The following is a 13,352-nucleotide window of genomic DNA, read 5'->3' as shown; positions in this document are numbered from 1 at the left end:
TTGGCATAAAGTGTTCTTTAAAATTAAGTCAAGAACCCTAACGTTCTATATAGAACTCAAGTGAACCTGTTTTTCTAAGAGCGCACACACATGACACCATTACACCTGATTCCACAATTCTTCTTGCTTATGTAATAAATGTCTTTCATTTGTACTGCATAGACACACAACTGAACAAAATGTGTCCATTCTCTGTTTTATGAATAAAATCTTTGCAATCTTTAAGTTTAAACCTGCTGCCTAAATGTTTGAAAATGAGAAGAATGCAATAATTTTTTACGGATTTCATAATTGGCATTGTGCGTGTTATTTACACGCATGAAAGGCATTAATTATTAATTCAATATACGTCTATGCGTATGATGCTAAACAGGATTTTTTGTTAAAAGACGCTGTTTTGAAAAAAATTCCTCCGTCTTTACTGTAATCAACCAGTTGTTCTATACCATTACTCTATTAAGTGTAATAATACATAAGCTTATTAGAATGTGATTGACGCATCTAAACTGACATAAAAAGGTTGGGAAATGATTACAATATGTTGCCATTTATCAAATGCAACACCATGAAAAGTCTTGCAAAGATCACAAACAAACCAGGTTTGTCGAAATGATTATGTTCTAACTTTATAATATTTTAAGTAAAGACTGTACTGCATCCTCAGGTTTTCTTTGACTGCTCTGCGCACAAGGTGTGTGATGTCTGATAAACGCACGCCACCTGGTTTCCCGAAGTGAAACTCCTCTGGGAGTGCGTGGAGTAAAGGTGAGCAAAGACGCAGGTGAACCCACCTTACAGTGACGAAACCCGTTTCACATCAACAAAGCAATTCATCACGAGTCTAAAAGCGATGTTTGTCGAACGCTTTATTTCAAAACAGGGTGTGCATGATCCTTGAGTGTTTTTGTAATATTTAAGATTTTTTTAAGACTTAAAGTCAGCTCCCGAGGCCCCGCCCCCTGTAGGCTTACCCGGAGGTGAGCTGCTATATTAGACAGCTGAGCGCGCGCTCGGGATGTGAAGTGCTTTATCTTCAGCAGGTACAGCTCCTGTCACTCTCACACTCGGGATTGTGTTTGACAGCGCGCGTGGCTATAAGAGCGCTTTTTTTGGGGGAACTTTTTTCAGCAGAGCGGCTTTTGCGCGAACAGTTAATACTGTCACAGAATGAAACTGGAAGTTTTCTGCGGGGGTCACTACGACTCCAAGCCCGTGGAGCTGTGCAGCGACGCCGAGGGCAGCGTCCCGTCGCCGATGTCCGCGGAGGACGAGCTGGGCTCGGATGGAGACTGCGTGGCGCACAGTCCCGCACCTGTTCCTCCGGGCGCCGAGAGCAAAGCCAAGCCCTATACGCGGAGACCCAAGCCCCCGTACTCTTACATCGCTCTCATCGCCATGGCCATCCGGGACTCGGACTCAGGCCGTCTCACTTTGGCTGAAATCAATGACTACCTCATGAAAAAGTTCCCGTTTTTTAGAGGCACCTACACCGGCTGGAGGAACTCAGTGCGGCACAATCTGTCCCTGAACGACTGCTTTCTGAAGGTGCTGCGGGATCCCTCCAGGCCGTGGGGAAAGGACAACTATTGGATGCTGAACCCGCACAGCGAGTACACCTTCGCGGACGGAGTGTTTCGTCGGAGGAGAAAGCGCATCAGCAAAAAAACCGGCAAGGAGCCAGAGGGGCCGAGCCAAGCTGCTGTAGGGGACACATGCAGGGACTCTATCGCGACGCCTCCTTCCAGCGTCAAGTTCACGAGCTCTTTCGCCATTGACAGCATCCTCAGCCGACCTTTCAGGAAGGAGGAACGCCCTGTTCACAAACCTGACACCTGGCAGGGGGGAGTGGACATGATGCCCTATGTCATGCGGGGCTCCCCTATCCGATCCTACGGGTCTCCCGAGAACCCTGCGATCAGCTACCGTCACCAGCGGGACTTTTTCCCTTTCCTGCCCCCATCCGAGTGCCTCTCGATCCCGCACACACCCGTGCCCGCGTACAGCCCGTTCAGGATTGAGTATTTGTTGTCATAATATTGCTGGTCTAGGGTGGGGAACTTCGGCACTTTCTGAGCACTCGTGGCTTGGCACAGACATTTTTGCAAAACACATTTCATCCGCCTGCATAAATCGCCTTTGATTATGCAAAATGAAAAGGAGTGAAAAGAAAAAGTTGTGAACTATTTAATATACTATTTTTTTGTGCTACTGAACGGTTGTGTTGTTCTATGTTGTTTTCAATGTATTTATTTGACTTTAAGTGTGTTGAACCAGGCGCCTCAAAAGATTATTATGAAAGTTAAATATGATACTTGTGTTCATTTCAGATTTGCTATTCGAGAGACAAACTCATTTATGATGAAAGTGAGGCTCCTGCGTCAATCTCGTTAACTGGAATTAATGTTTACTATTTTACTGACAGAATGCATGCACATTTTATATTGAATAATAAAACATGCTTTAAAATTGAACACGAATTGATTCCTATCAGTCAATGATTTTATCGCCAGATGTTTTTTAAATATATTCTATGAATTCTGTCATGTGTGCAAATAGAAGCCTACATTTTCACGAATCATCATAAAATGTTCATAAATGTAAAATATTTTAATGTTTGCAATAACCAGTGAGGGTTATAGCAATAGTTTTCATACTTTTGTTTCCACACTTCCCAAATCCTTTAAACTTGTACAGTATTAATAGCTGAGCACTTTGAGAGCGTGGCAATTTTGAGACTTTGGTGAAGGACAACAAAACAAGATAAATCAGCTTCATTTTGCGGCAGCTGTGAATATTAATAAAAGAAAATCAATATAAAATCCCGGCAGGATGCACGGTGGGAAAGTCCCACACGAGCTGTCCACGGTCCTGAAGATAAGATGACACGACTCAGATTTGAAGGCCGAGTACAGTGATTTACTAACATATTAAAAGCCATAACGCTTAATTTGTAAATCTGAATATGTCCTTGTTTTTGCTTTACAAGCCTGCCTCTTAAACACTTTTCATCCTGTTAAACAAAATCATCGTGTTCTTCTTATTAGTAATAATAGCAGTAGTTTGATCATCTTATTATTGTTAGTTGGGGGTTTTTTTTACTTTGTTTTGGGACAATGGACACGTCTCAATAGATAGATCAATAGATATACAATTTCCCTGAAAAGCAGATCGTTTTAATAGCAGGATTTGGGGAACTGTGATATCAAATGCACGATCAAATGGCGAATTAATAAGTTAAAGGAGTAGCCTAAAAAAAGTGAATATTAACATTCGCGTGCGCAGGAGGATGGATAACCCAAGAATAACATTTTCATATATTTGTGTCCTTTATAGAGTAGAGTACAATAGAATAGAATCATATATATATTTATTGTTCTTGTCATTAAAACAACGAAAGTTTAGCAGCTCACAAGGATCGGAAAAAATAAGAAAAAGCCTAAATATAAGACAGTGACGTATACGTAATTATTTTGTTTGTGCAAAAAAAAACACACAAAAAAAACATTATAGTGCTGTGACAATATGTAGAGATACATATCCATATGATATATAGTAGCCTATAGACATTACATATTTATGACATTCAACAATTATAGATAGATGGATAGATAGATGGATAGCATTCACTGAGCACTACTAGTTCCTATTTACACTAAATAAATGAGTCACAAATGTCGTTATTAAAATAACTTAAATTGACATCATGTTATGTCTGCAACACTCATCAGACAACCACCTCCTGGCAAAGTAAAAAAAAAAAAAAAAAAAAAAATCGACCTCAACTTCTATGACGTCAATGAGAAAGTCATTACAACCAATCAAACTGACAAGGCCTGTTGCCACTAATGGCGTATAAAGGGCTGGAGAGACGATACTGCAACCTACAGGATACAGTGTAGGCCTACAGTATCGTCTACTAGCCTACACAACGAGAATCAGGGTTATTAAAATCAAATCTCATTCATATTCACATGGACAAATTATATTATATTATAAAAGATTGTGGACTACATTTTTTTAAATAGGTAGGCCTATCCATGTGTTTCCTTACAACAACAAAAAAACATATCAAAATGAAGATGCAGGGAAAATTAAAACGCACGTCATCAATTCCCCAAAGAGCGCAATCTTTGTTATTATCATGCAGTTTATTTGTTTGATTGAAACTTAAACAATTGCTGCAGTTGTCGGGCTCGCGAGGGGGAGAAACATTCGTCATTCGCAGGCGCCTCGAGAACTCAGAGCTTTGTTTTTTTCCTCGCCGAGTTTCCCCGAGAGCGGACACAGATATATTTAGCAATTCAATATTTATATTTTCTGTCCAGAACAGCAAATATCCGTCCCCCTGTCACGCGGAGAGTAAAAAACCTCTAATATCGACATCTCTGCCAGTGCCAGTCGGCCTCAGAGACAGCTTCGGTGTAAAGGTCACGAACAACAGTAGAGGAATCCAGCAGGCTAGTGCAACAACGAGGGTCTCCGGCGTTAAACCTTCAAAGTCTTTCACGTATTTTTCTTTTGCACCGAGCACGGTTTCTCCAAGCCAAGCGCGCATCCTGAACGCAGCAGGGACAGCGGGTTTGATGTTGCCGGGGATTTTTTGAGGGCGATTATTTTCTTTACCCTTATTGTTATGACGAGGGCTGATTTTATCTTCACATCCTTTTGTTGTCTTTGATAAAGATGTGAGGCTGCTTGTTTCTGCCTATGAGGCATGGTTGTGAAAATTGCCTTCGGAATCGCAGCATTAGTGCGCCTGTAATCACGAAGAAGAGGGGGAAAAAAAGACAAACTGTGGTGTTGGCCTAAAGTTTCAACTTTAAGAGGCTTTCACCGGAATAGATTAGTTTACACCTAAGTAAATATACACACGGAAATGTGTTATAAATAATCATTGTTACGTGTAATGATAATAAAACAGAATTCGTTAATTATAGAACCGTCTACTTAAATAATATAAAGCATGAAACATGTTTTTATTATTATTATTATTATGGATGGTACAACAGGGCTAAAGGCGCACCAGGGTAAAAGGTACATTTGATTTGATTTTCCTCTAAACCACTAGATGGCACACAAACTTGCCGCTGCGCTTTCCTAAACACCCGCTTTTCAAGATGCACGTGGATTCTTTTTAATGGTGTAGATTTAAGTACCGCTAAAATTATTGAATGTATTTTGAGACAAAGGTCTTGCTAATGATTTTGAGTTTTGTTCAAGCTAATTAAAGCAGCAGTTTTTCAATAAAGGAAGAATATGTAAAAAGATGGTATTTGGGGTAAAAAGCGCTCCTGCTGTCGGGGTGCAAGACACAATAATTAAGAAATAATGGGCTTTTCACTATTACCATAGTGTACAATTGCAGATTAAATATGTGTTTGTATTAAAAATAAATCATAAAAGTTGTTTGTTAGCTTGTTTAAAAATCTTAAATGCACGAGGTGTCCTTTTGCCCTAAATATGCAATACACTTTAGCTAAAATACATGTTCAAAACAATCACTTTAGCAAAGTTTTTACTGTTTTCTGTTTATTTTGATAAATAAAAGAATTCGTTTTTGTTCAATAAATATAGGCCTACTGTCATTAAAATAAGTTAATTTAAAAATATATTTAGCTTAAAAAGTACAGAAACAAAATTATTTTGAAAAGTAAAGATTCTGATAGCATTGAAGACGATCCCTAATTTAATATAGCTTTACAATATTAACAATATATTTTTTTATATGATATGATTAATACTTTTTAAATAGGATAGTTTAATTGTAAATATGGTGATTATCTCTAAGGTGGGCCAACTTAATAAATTATATTTATCATCTGAATCTCACTTCACGTCAACAACTGGAAAAGTCAGCCAGCTGTTTATTATCATGTTAAGGTTTGCCTTTAAGCCCCGTTGTGCCCTTACTATTATTTTTATATTATAAATCGATATCGATTTTATTGAAAATTATTAATTAAATCATTAAAAAATGAAGTCCAGCGACTTTTTTATGTGTTTTTCTTTCACGCTAATCATGGATGTTGAAGTTTTTTTTCGTATGGCCAATTAAGCTCACTTTCCACAATTAATTAGTCGTCCTCTCAGGGGGGATGATCGGGGTCCGGGACGGTAAACTGACACTGCGCTGTGTGTGGTATCCGAGCACTGGCGCAGCGGCTGATGGAAAAAGCCTGCTTCCACTCATGTCAAAATCATTTATCCAGAACAGCCCTTTACAAGAACTTGTATACACTTGGAGAGGGACTTTTTTCGCCCACCCCCATCATGCTTAACTTGACGAGATGCTCAACCAGGTCACTGCCTTACGCGCTCACATTCTTCTCTCTTTGGCGAAGCAACGAACCTTTACTTCGCACGTTATCCGGCTGTTCTTTCGTTGGTCAAACGCGTGAGCAATACTCTCAAGAAGTGCGTTCCTATTTCAACCTCCCATCTATTAGTGCCAGAACTCTCACCAAAACACGCCATTAATTACTGGAGGTCTGACAGCGTTCGCCCCGGTGTTTGGCGTGTGGCGCTGTTGATTGAAATGTCGGACTAGGCTTGATAAATGGCGTTATTGCGTGTATTTAGGTTGTCAGAGGGGAGGTGGGGAGTCTCTCCACTCGGACTCTGCACAGCCTCCTGCCAGACCGATAGCTGGAGGCATGCCAGACATGGAAAGGGGTGGGTCTCCACAGTTTGAGGAGATTTCTTGGGAGGAATTTAGTGGGGATCTAGGGGGCAGAGAGAGATTTACGAATTGATAGGTGGTCGCGTTTTGTTTGGCCGCACGTCTTTGCGCCAGAGGACTCTGGAGCATTGAGTTTCCTTCTCTTAAAGGATTAGTCTTCACGATGGCCACCAAGAGACTAAGGAGGGGTCGCTATCCTGGCGACACACAGCTGGTGGCTTCAGCGAGGAGCGCGTCCTGCGAGCAGAGCACAGTTGTGGCGCACTGACCTCGGCCGCCTTGAAGAGGAGTCACTGCAGGCTTTTAACAGAGATTTTCTTGGAGTACCTATCGTTTTCTCTTTTCTTTTCTAGTCTGGGGTGCGTTTGACTCTTTCCTCCCCCCCCTTTTTTTAAAAGACTGACCCCGTCGTTTTACATCCATTCAGCTGCAAGGCTTTAGCAATGACGACGGAAAGCCCTCAGCAACAGCAGCTTGACCCGCCGCCTCCCCTCAGATCCAGCCCGGCGTCCAGCGGCGCGATGCACTCGGCGCTGCAGAGCACACAGACCGCACTGGAGAGCACGACTGCGACCGGCACCAAAGGCAAAAAGTCCAACTCGGGCATGAGACGCCCTGAAAAGCCACCTTACTCCTACATTGCTCTTATAGTCATGGCGATACAGAGCTCTCCGACCAAAAGGCTGACGCTGAGTGAAATCTATCAGTTCCTCCAGGCGCGCTTCCCGTTCTTTAGGGGTTCCTACCAGGGCTGGAAAAATTCCGTCAGACACAATTTGTCTCTCAACGAATGTTTCATCAAACTTCCCAAGGGCCTCGGCCGGCCGGGTAAAGGCCATTATTGGACGATCGACCCCGGGAGCGAGTTCATGTTCGAGGAGGGCTCTTTTCGTCGCAGGCCCCGCGGTTTCCGAAGGAAGTGCCAGGCTCTCAAACCCATGTACCGCATGATGAACGGGATCGGCTTCGGGGCTTCAATGCTGCCGCAGAACTTTGACTTCCAGTCGCCCTCCTCGTCTCTGGCTTGCCACGCCAACGGCTATAACCTGGACATGATGACCAACGCGGTGCCTGGCGTCCACACGGGTTACGATGGCCTCAGTGCAGGGCATCATGTCTCACACATGTCATCGAGTCCGGGCTCCACGTACATGACGGCGTGTCAAGTCGCTTCTAACGGCGAGTACGGGCCGGACAGCAGCAACAGCCCGCTTCACTCGCCCCCGGCGGCCATGAGCGGCTCTCTGGAGTGCCACTCGCCGTATGGAACCGCCTCGGCACACTGGGCTTCATCAGGAGTGTCTCCTTACATTAAACAGCAGCCACTGACCTCCAGCAGCCCGACCTCCTCTGGATTACACTCGAGCATGCCTCCGTACGGCTCTCTGGAGCAAAGCTATCTGCATCACAACGGCAGAGACTCGGCCGACATCTCAGGTGAAGCGCCACTGCACACACGCTCGCTTTAATACACGCATATAAAGTTCATCAGGATTTATGTACCTGGCAGGGGCGTAGAATTTAGTAGGGACGCTAGGGACGTGTCCCTACCAATATCCAGTGACACTGATATATCCTATAGCAATAATTTCGATCAAACCTTAAAATATATGTCCCCGTCCCCACCAATTTCAAAATCAAACCTATGCCACACTGTAAAAAATGTGGCTGCGATTAGTTAAAATTTGTTGAGATAACTTAAATATCCAACTTAACCAAACTAAACTTAAGTTAACTAAACTTAATATTTTAAGTCAAGCTTGAACACATACTTTTTAAAGTTGAAACAATGTTGGATTTTAAGTTGTGCTAAATAATCGCAGCAATTTTTTTTACAGTGCACTGGTACCTGCTGTTATTAAAAAAAAATATGTATACATATATCAGGCTTTATCTTACAGAGTCCTTGTTACATGTAGTAACTATTTAAATAAATTATGCATAATTACAAGCAACTAACCCTAAACCAAATCAAACAAAACCCTAATCCGTGTAGGCCTATACTGTAAAAAAAAAAAAGAAAAAAAAATGCTGCCTTCAATTTTTAAGTAGAATCAACTTGGATGTTTAATTTATTTCAACTTAAATTACATTCAACTGGCTTTTCAAAAACGAGTTGAATCTTGTTTAACTTATAGAAAAGTTGAAAATAGCTTAACTTATTTTGATGAGTTACAGCAATGTAAAAACATGTCATAACTTATTGATCATATATATTTTTTTACAGTGTAGTTACTTAACATTACTCGGTACTTACATGTATAATTACAGTGTAACAAATACACCAAATAAAGTGTAACCAACTTTTTCCTTAAAAGTGTTTTTCTTAAATACATTCTCCTTTAAAGAAAGCCTGACTAAATACCACACAATTGAATCACGCAAATCGATCTTAAATCATGTTTTGTAGGCTTGTAAAGCAGCGCGTTTGAACAATTTACTCATATTATTTCTCGATGTGTCAATGTAGCATTGCATATCGAAGCACTTCATAAGTGTTTTTAAATAGGCTATACATTTCTATCACAATTATTGTTTCCCTTATAACCAATTCATCCATATTAATTTACAAAAATAATACTAAATTGTATTTGAAAAGGCCACGAATCACGTACTGTACAATCATTCTTGTTTTTATTCCCTCAAAGTAGTAAAAGTATAAGTCAATTCTTTTCAGAGGCCTAACATTTTTTAGCATACGTGTTTCGGGCCCGATGTTCTGAATTAAAGTTTGTGCGTGGCAATTAAGAAGTGGATTTTCCTGCAATTCTGTTTAGGAGAAACAGTCTAATTAGGAAAATAGCAAATGTCTGACGCAGAAGGCCTCAGTGCGTTTTTCCCCCAATCATTTCTTAAGGTTACGAAAACAATGCCGCCTTTGCCAGTGGATTGGTAATGAATACCCACTCTTTAAAAAACACGTTCCAAAAGAAGGTTTTCGCAGAATGCAATAGAAGAACCATTTTGGGTTCCCCAGAGAACCTTTCAGTGATCAGTTCTAAAGAGAGGACGAATTTTCTTTAGAGTGAAGACCATAAAAAATAAATAAAAATAATAATAATATATATAATTCTAAAGAACCGGTTTCCACTGTAAAGATCCTTTTGTGTAATAGAAATATTCCATTAATGTTCTTCATGGAACCATCAATGCCAGTAAATAACCTTTATTTATTTTTTTAACTAAAGAGGTAGATAGGTTCGGACTGTATTATATGCGATGCTTCGGTTCAGGTGACCCAAAAATATGTTTTTAAAAATGGTTATGATAAGAAAATTAATCATTTCTAAAATTCTAATAATCCGTTGAAACAAAGAAAAGAGGGAATTGGATATTGTTTGAACAGCAATTTAATATCATTTAAATTTTAAATAATATTATTCTTAATTTACAAATATGTATATATATATATATAAACATTGCCATTGTTCTTTAAAGACTGAAAAGGCGTTGAAATGACCATAGAATACATCGTTTGTGTGGATAAAAAGCACGTCTTCTAAACATAATATGAAATTGCTGTAAACTGACAGAGAAAGCATGCACTTCTAAGAAGATTGCAAGCCTACTTTCGTTGGCGATATATGAATAATTGTCTTTGATTTTCGTCAGCAGGAATGTCTCGATACCAAAGCCACTCATCGCCAGTGTGTGACAGAAAAGACTTTGTGCTGAACTTCAACGGCATCACATCGTTTCATCCCTCCAGCAGTGGATCCTACTATCACCATCAGCTGCACCATCACCAGGGAGTCTGTCAAGATGTCAAGCCATGCGTTATGTAATTTCAAATCATAAATCCTCACGTACGGACTGAGCTCGGAAATGACGAGATTATGTGTGTGTGTGTGTGTGTGTGGGTGCTTGATGCACACCAGTTATCGACGAAGAACAAATGATCTCACTGAGAGAAACCATGAAGGAAGAAATGAACTGATCGGAACTGAGGACTCCAGAGGGAGTGATGGAAAGTTTAAGAAATATATTTACTATCTTGGAAAAACCTCGAAACTTCTGCAAAAAAAAAAAAGGAGACACGAAAAACGGGTTTATCCCAGTCCATAATCAATAGTCTTTTTTATGAATTGAGCACATTTGCAATGGGGATGAGAGGGGTATATGTTCAATAACAGCATAATAAAGTCGTAGTAAAACGAAACTTATTTTAGATGCACTCAGCGACACCGCGCGCGAAATACAGAAGTGACAGAATTCAGTGTGTGGGATTTGATGCGTGTCACAAACCCACTTCAACACAAATCATCTTATTTTGTCTAAATCTTATGTGTGTTTCTTTTCCCACCTCTTATATGTCCAGGGGTGATTGTGTGGATCTGTGGGTCATTTCTTGTGTAAAAGGAAAGAGTCCTACGGAAACCATCATAGAATAATAATGATTGCACTTTTAGTAGTTTAACAAGTTGACAAAAACAGTTATGTACAGTACAATAAAACGATGTATTCTCAAAATCAGTAAGTGTATTTATTCATGTATTGCTTAATATTTAAATGAGTTATTTGTTTGTTTGGATAAAAAAACCCCGCAAAAAATATTTGAACCAGCAATATTTCTGTTCATTTTATTTATTTATGCAATTGCCTTTAAAAGTACATTTTAGAAATAAAAATAACTGGCTTCTTCACAAATACGCACTTCAGGAGAAAAGAAAACGTCCTTCTTGGTTTGTTGTACAAATAAACAGGTAAAAACGGATAGGCCTACAGTAGAGATAATAAACGATGAAACTGGGTTACGACAGTTAAGACAACATAACTCTGACAAACAATGTCACAATTTCGACCAAACTTTCACCAATATAATCGCAGTAATTTGGTAAAACTCGATCGAAGGCGCATTCTAAACGAAGCATAGCCTACAAATTATAAATAAAACGAAAATTTCTCAATTCGATCTCAATAAACTTTAGCACAGAATCTTAGTGCCATAAAATCAATAACAATCAAATAAAAGCGGGGGGAAATTCTTATCTGAATTTGATTATTAATGATCAACGAGAAGAGATTGGTGGTTGAGGAGACCCCCCTTCTATGTAAAGCGCTTTGAGTGCCGAGAAAAGCGCTATATAATGAATTATTATCATTATTATATTATTATTATTATTAAGAACGAATAGAGATAAAAAAGCGTGTGCAGGTTTCCTCTGCTCATATGTAGGCCTACTCGCAGAACTACTGAAGTTTAACATGGTGCAATGTCGCCATCTACTGTTACATCAAATACTATGTAAGTCATAATTCATAATAATTAAATAACCCTTAAATTATGTTTCAGCCTAATTAGAAAATATGATTGTGTAGGCCTACATTCTTTTTTTTCTCAAGATCATACACAACTAAAACGAAACTTTTTCTAATATTAAAAAATGGTCCTCTCTGATAAAAAACAAAACAAAAAAAAAACATCAAAATAATCCTTTGTCAAATAATAACACTTCAGTCGTCTAACCCTAATCTTTTTTTATAATAATATAATTACTATCACATAAATGTACATTTATTACCTTAGTATACTGCAAAAAAACGTCCATGTTTTAGGATATAACTCTTAAAAAGTATTACACTACTTTACGGTTAACTAAAATTATTTTACTAGTGCTAGGCTATTTTTTCCAAATAATTCTTTGATACAATTTTACTTTTTAAAAAGTGCATGAATTTAAAGCCTTGCATAAGCATATTCAAACAGAATTCAAACAGAAACATATTCAAACATAACAGCAATGCGTTCTAAAAAATAAAGCGTTCTAAAGAATAACGCAAGTTTTCTAAGTGAAAAAATGTAGAACGCTTTTAGTAAAACGTACTTGCCTCTACAGTTTGAAACGGCTTTAATGTTCTTACTGTATTCTTTAGTAACCGTAGTCAAAAGTATAAACACCGTGTCTGCTGATCTGCATGTCAATTCATTACAAATTATAATTCAGTAGATGGAAATAGCCATTCAATGACGCAATGAACTTGAATAAACAATAAAGCTAATACTTTAGTAGCCTTGATTAGCTTGTTCAGGTGTGTTTGGTTATAGTTGGAGTTAAAGTGGACCTCGAGGGCCAGAGTTGCGAATCAGGCTGTTTTCTGCAGTTGTCATGTTCATTTCAGTTGATCAGAGTGAACACGGTCGCTAAAGAGGTCAATGCTTACGGACGCGCCACAGCGGACACTCAATGAAAACTTTTTCTTTATCACGTTCTTCACGTTTAAAGAGGAAAGGGCAATGTCTTATGTAACTCGTCTCACTGCCAGCTGTTTCTGCTGAAATATCGCCATCGTCGGAAGTTTCCTTCACACACCAAATAACAAAATATGACTAAATAAACATTCAAACCGGTAGACTAATGTGAAGCTCCCCGAAATAAAGGATAACGACTAATTAATGGAGTGAATTTAGACTGTGGTTATGTGTGATGAGCATTTGCTGTAGTAAAAAAAAAAAAAAAAAAAAAAAAAAAACATCTGCATAAATGGGAAATTTGTGACTGTTCTTCCTTTACGAAAATTAAACATGGGTTTACTACAGTAGCTTATTACTGTAACTGTCATTACAAAAGGTGTTTTCGTCAATTGTCCTTTCCACAGGACTCTGATTGAATGGTGAGGCCTTTGACTCAGTTATTGAACTTGTTGAATCTGCCGGCTGACAGACCCACCTACC

The 13,352-nt window shown here is 39.2% G+C and overlaps 2 protein-coding genes across 2 annotated transcripts; both read left to right on the top strand.

Annotated features, from left to right (window-relative positions):
- The first annotated feature begins 854 nt into the window (after positions 1-854).
- Positions 855-3,009, top strand: foxq1a (forkhead box Q1a). The gene has a single exon (XM_079613767.1). The coding sequence runs from the start codon at positions 1,168-1,170 to the stop codon at positions 2,032-2,034; it is 867 nt and encodes a 288-aa protein (XP_079469893.1). The 5' UTR covers positions 855-1,167; the 3' UTR covers positions 2,035-3,009.
- Positions 3,010-6,305: 3,296 nt separating this feature from the next.
- Positions 6,306-11,221, top strand: foxf2a (forkhead box F2a). Its single transcript, XM_079613193.1, has 2 exons — positions 6,306-8,116; positions 10,295-11,221. Exons 1-2 carry the CDS (start codon positions 7,123-7,125, stop codon positions 10,462-10,464), a joined length of 1,164 nt encoding a protein of 387 aa, XP_079469319.1. The 5' UTR covers positions 6,306-7,122; the 3' UTR covers positions 10,465-11,221.
- The last annotated feature ends 2,131 nt before the right edge of the window (positions 11,222-13,352 follow it).

Source organism: Phoxinus phoxinus (assembly GCF_949152265.1).
Source record: "Phoxinus phoxinus genome assembly, chromosome: 5".
NCBI lineage: Eukaryota > Metazoa > Chordata > Actinopteri > Cypriniformes > Leuciscidae > Phoxinus > Phoxinus phoxinus.
The sequence above is the reverse complement of the archived record's forward strand: the minus strand, read 5'-3'. Positions and strand labels throughout refer to the sequence as shown.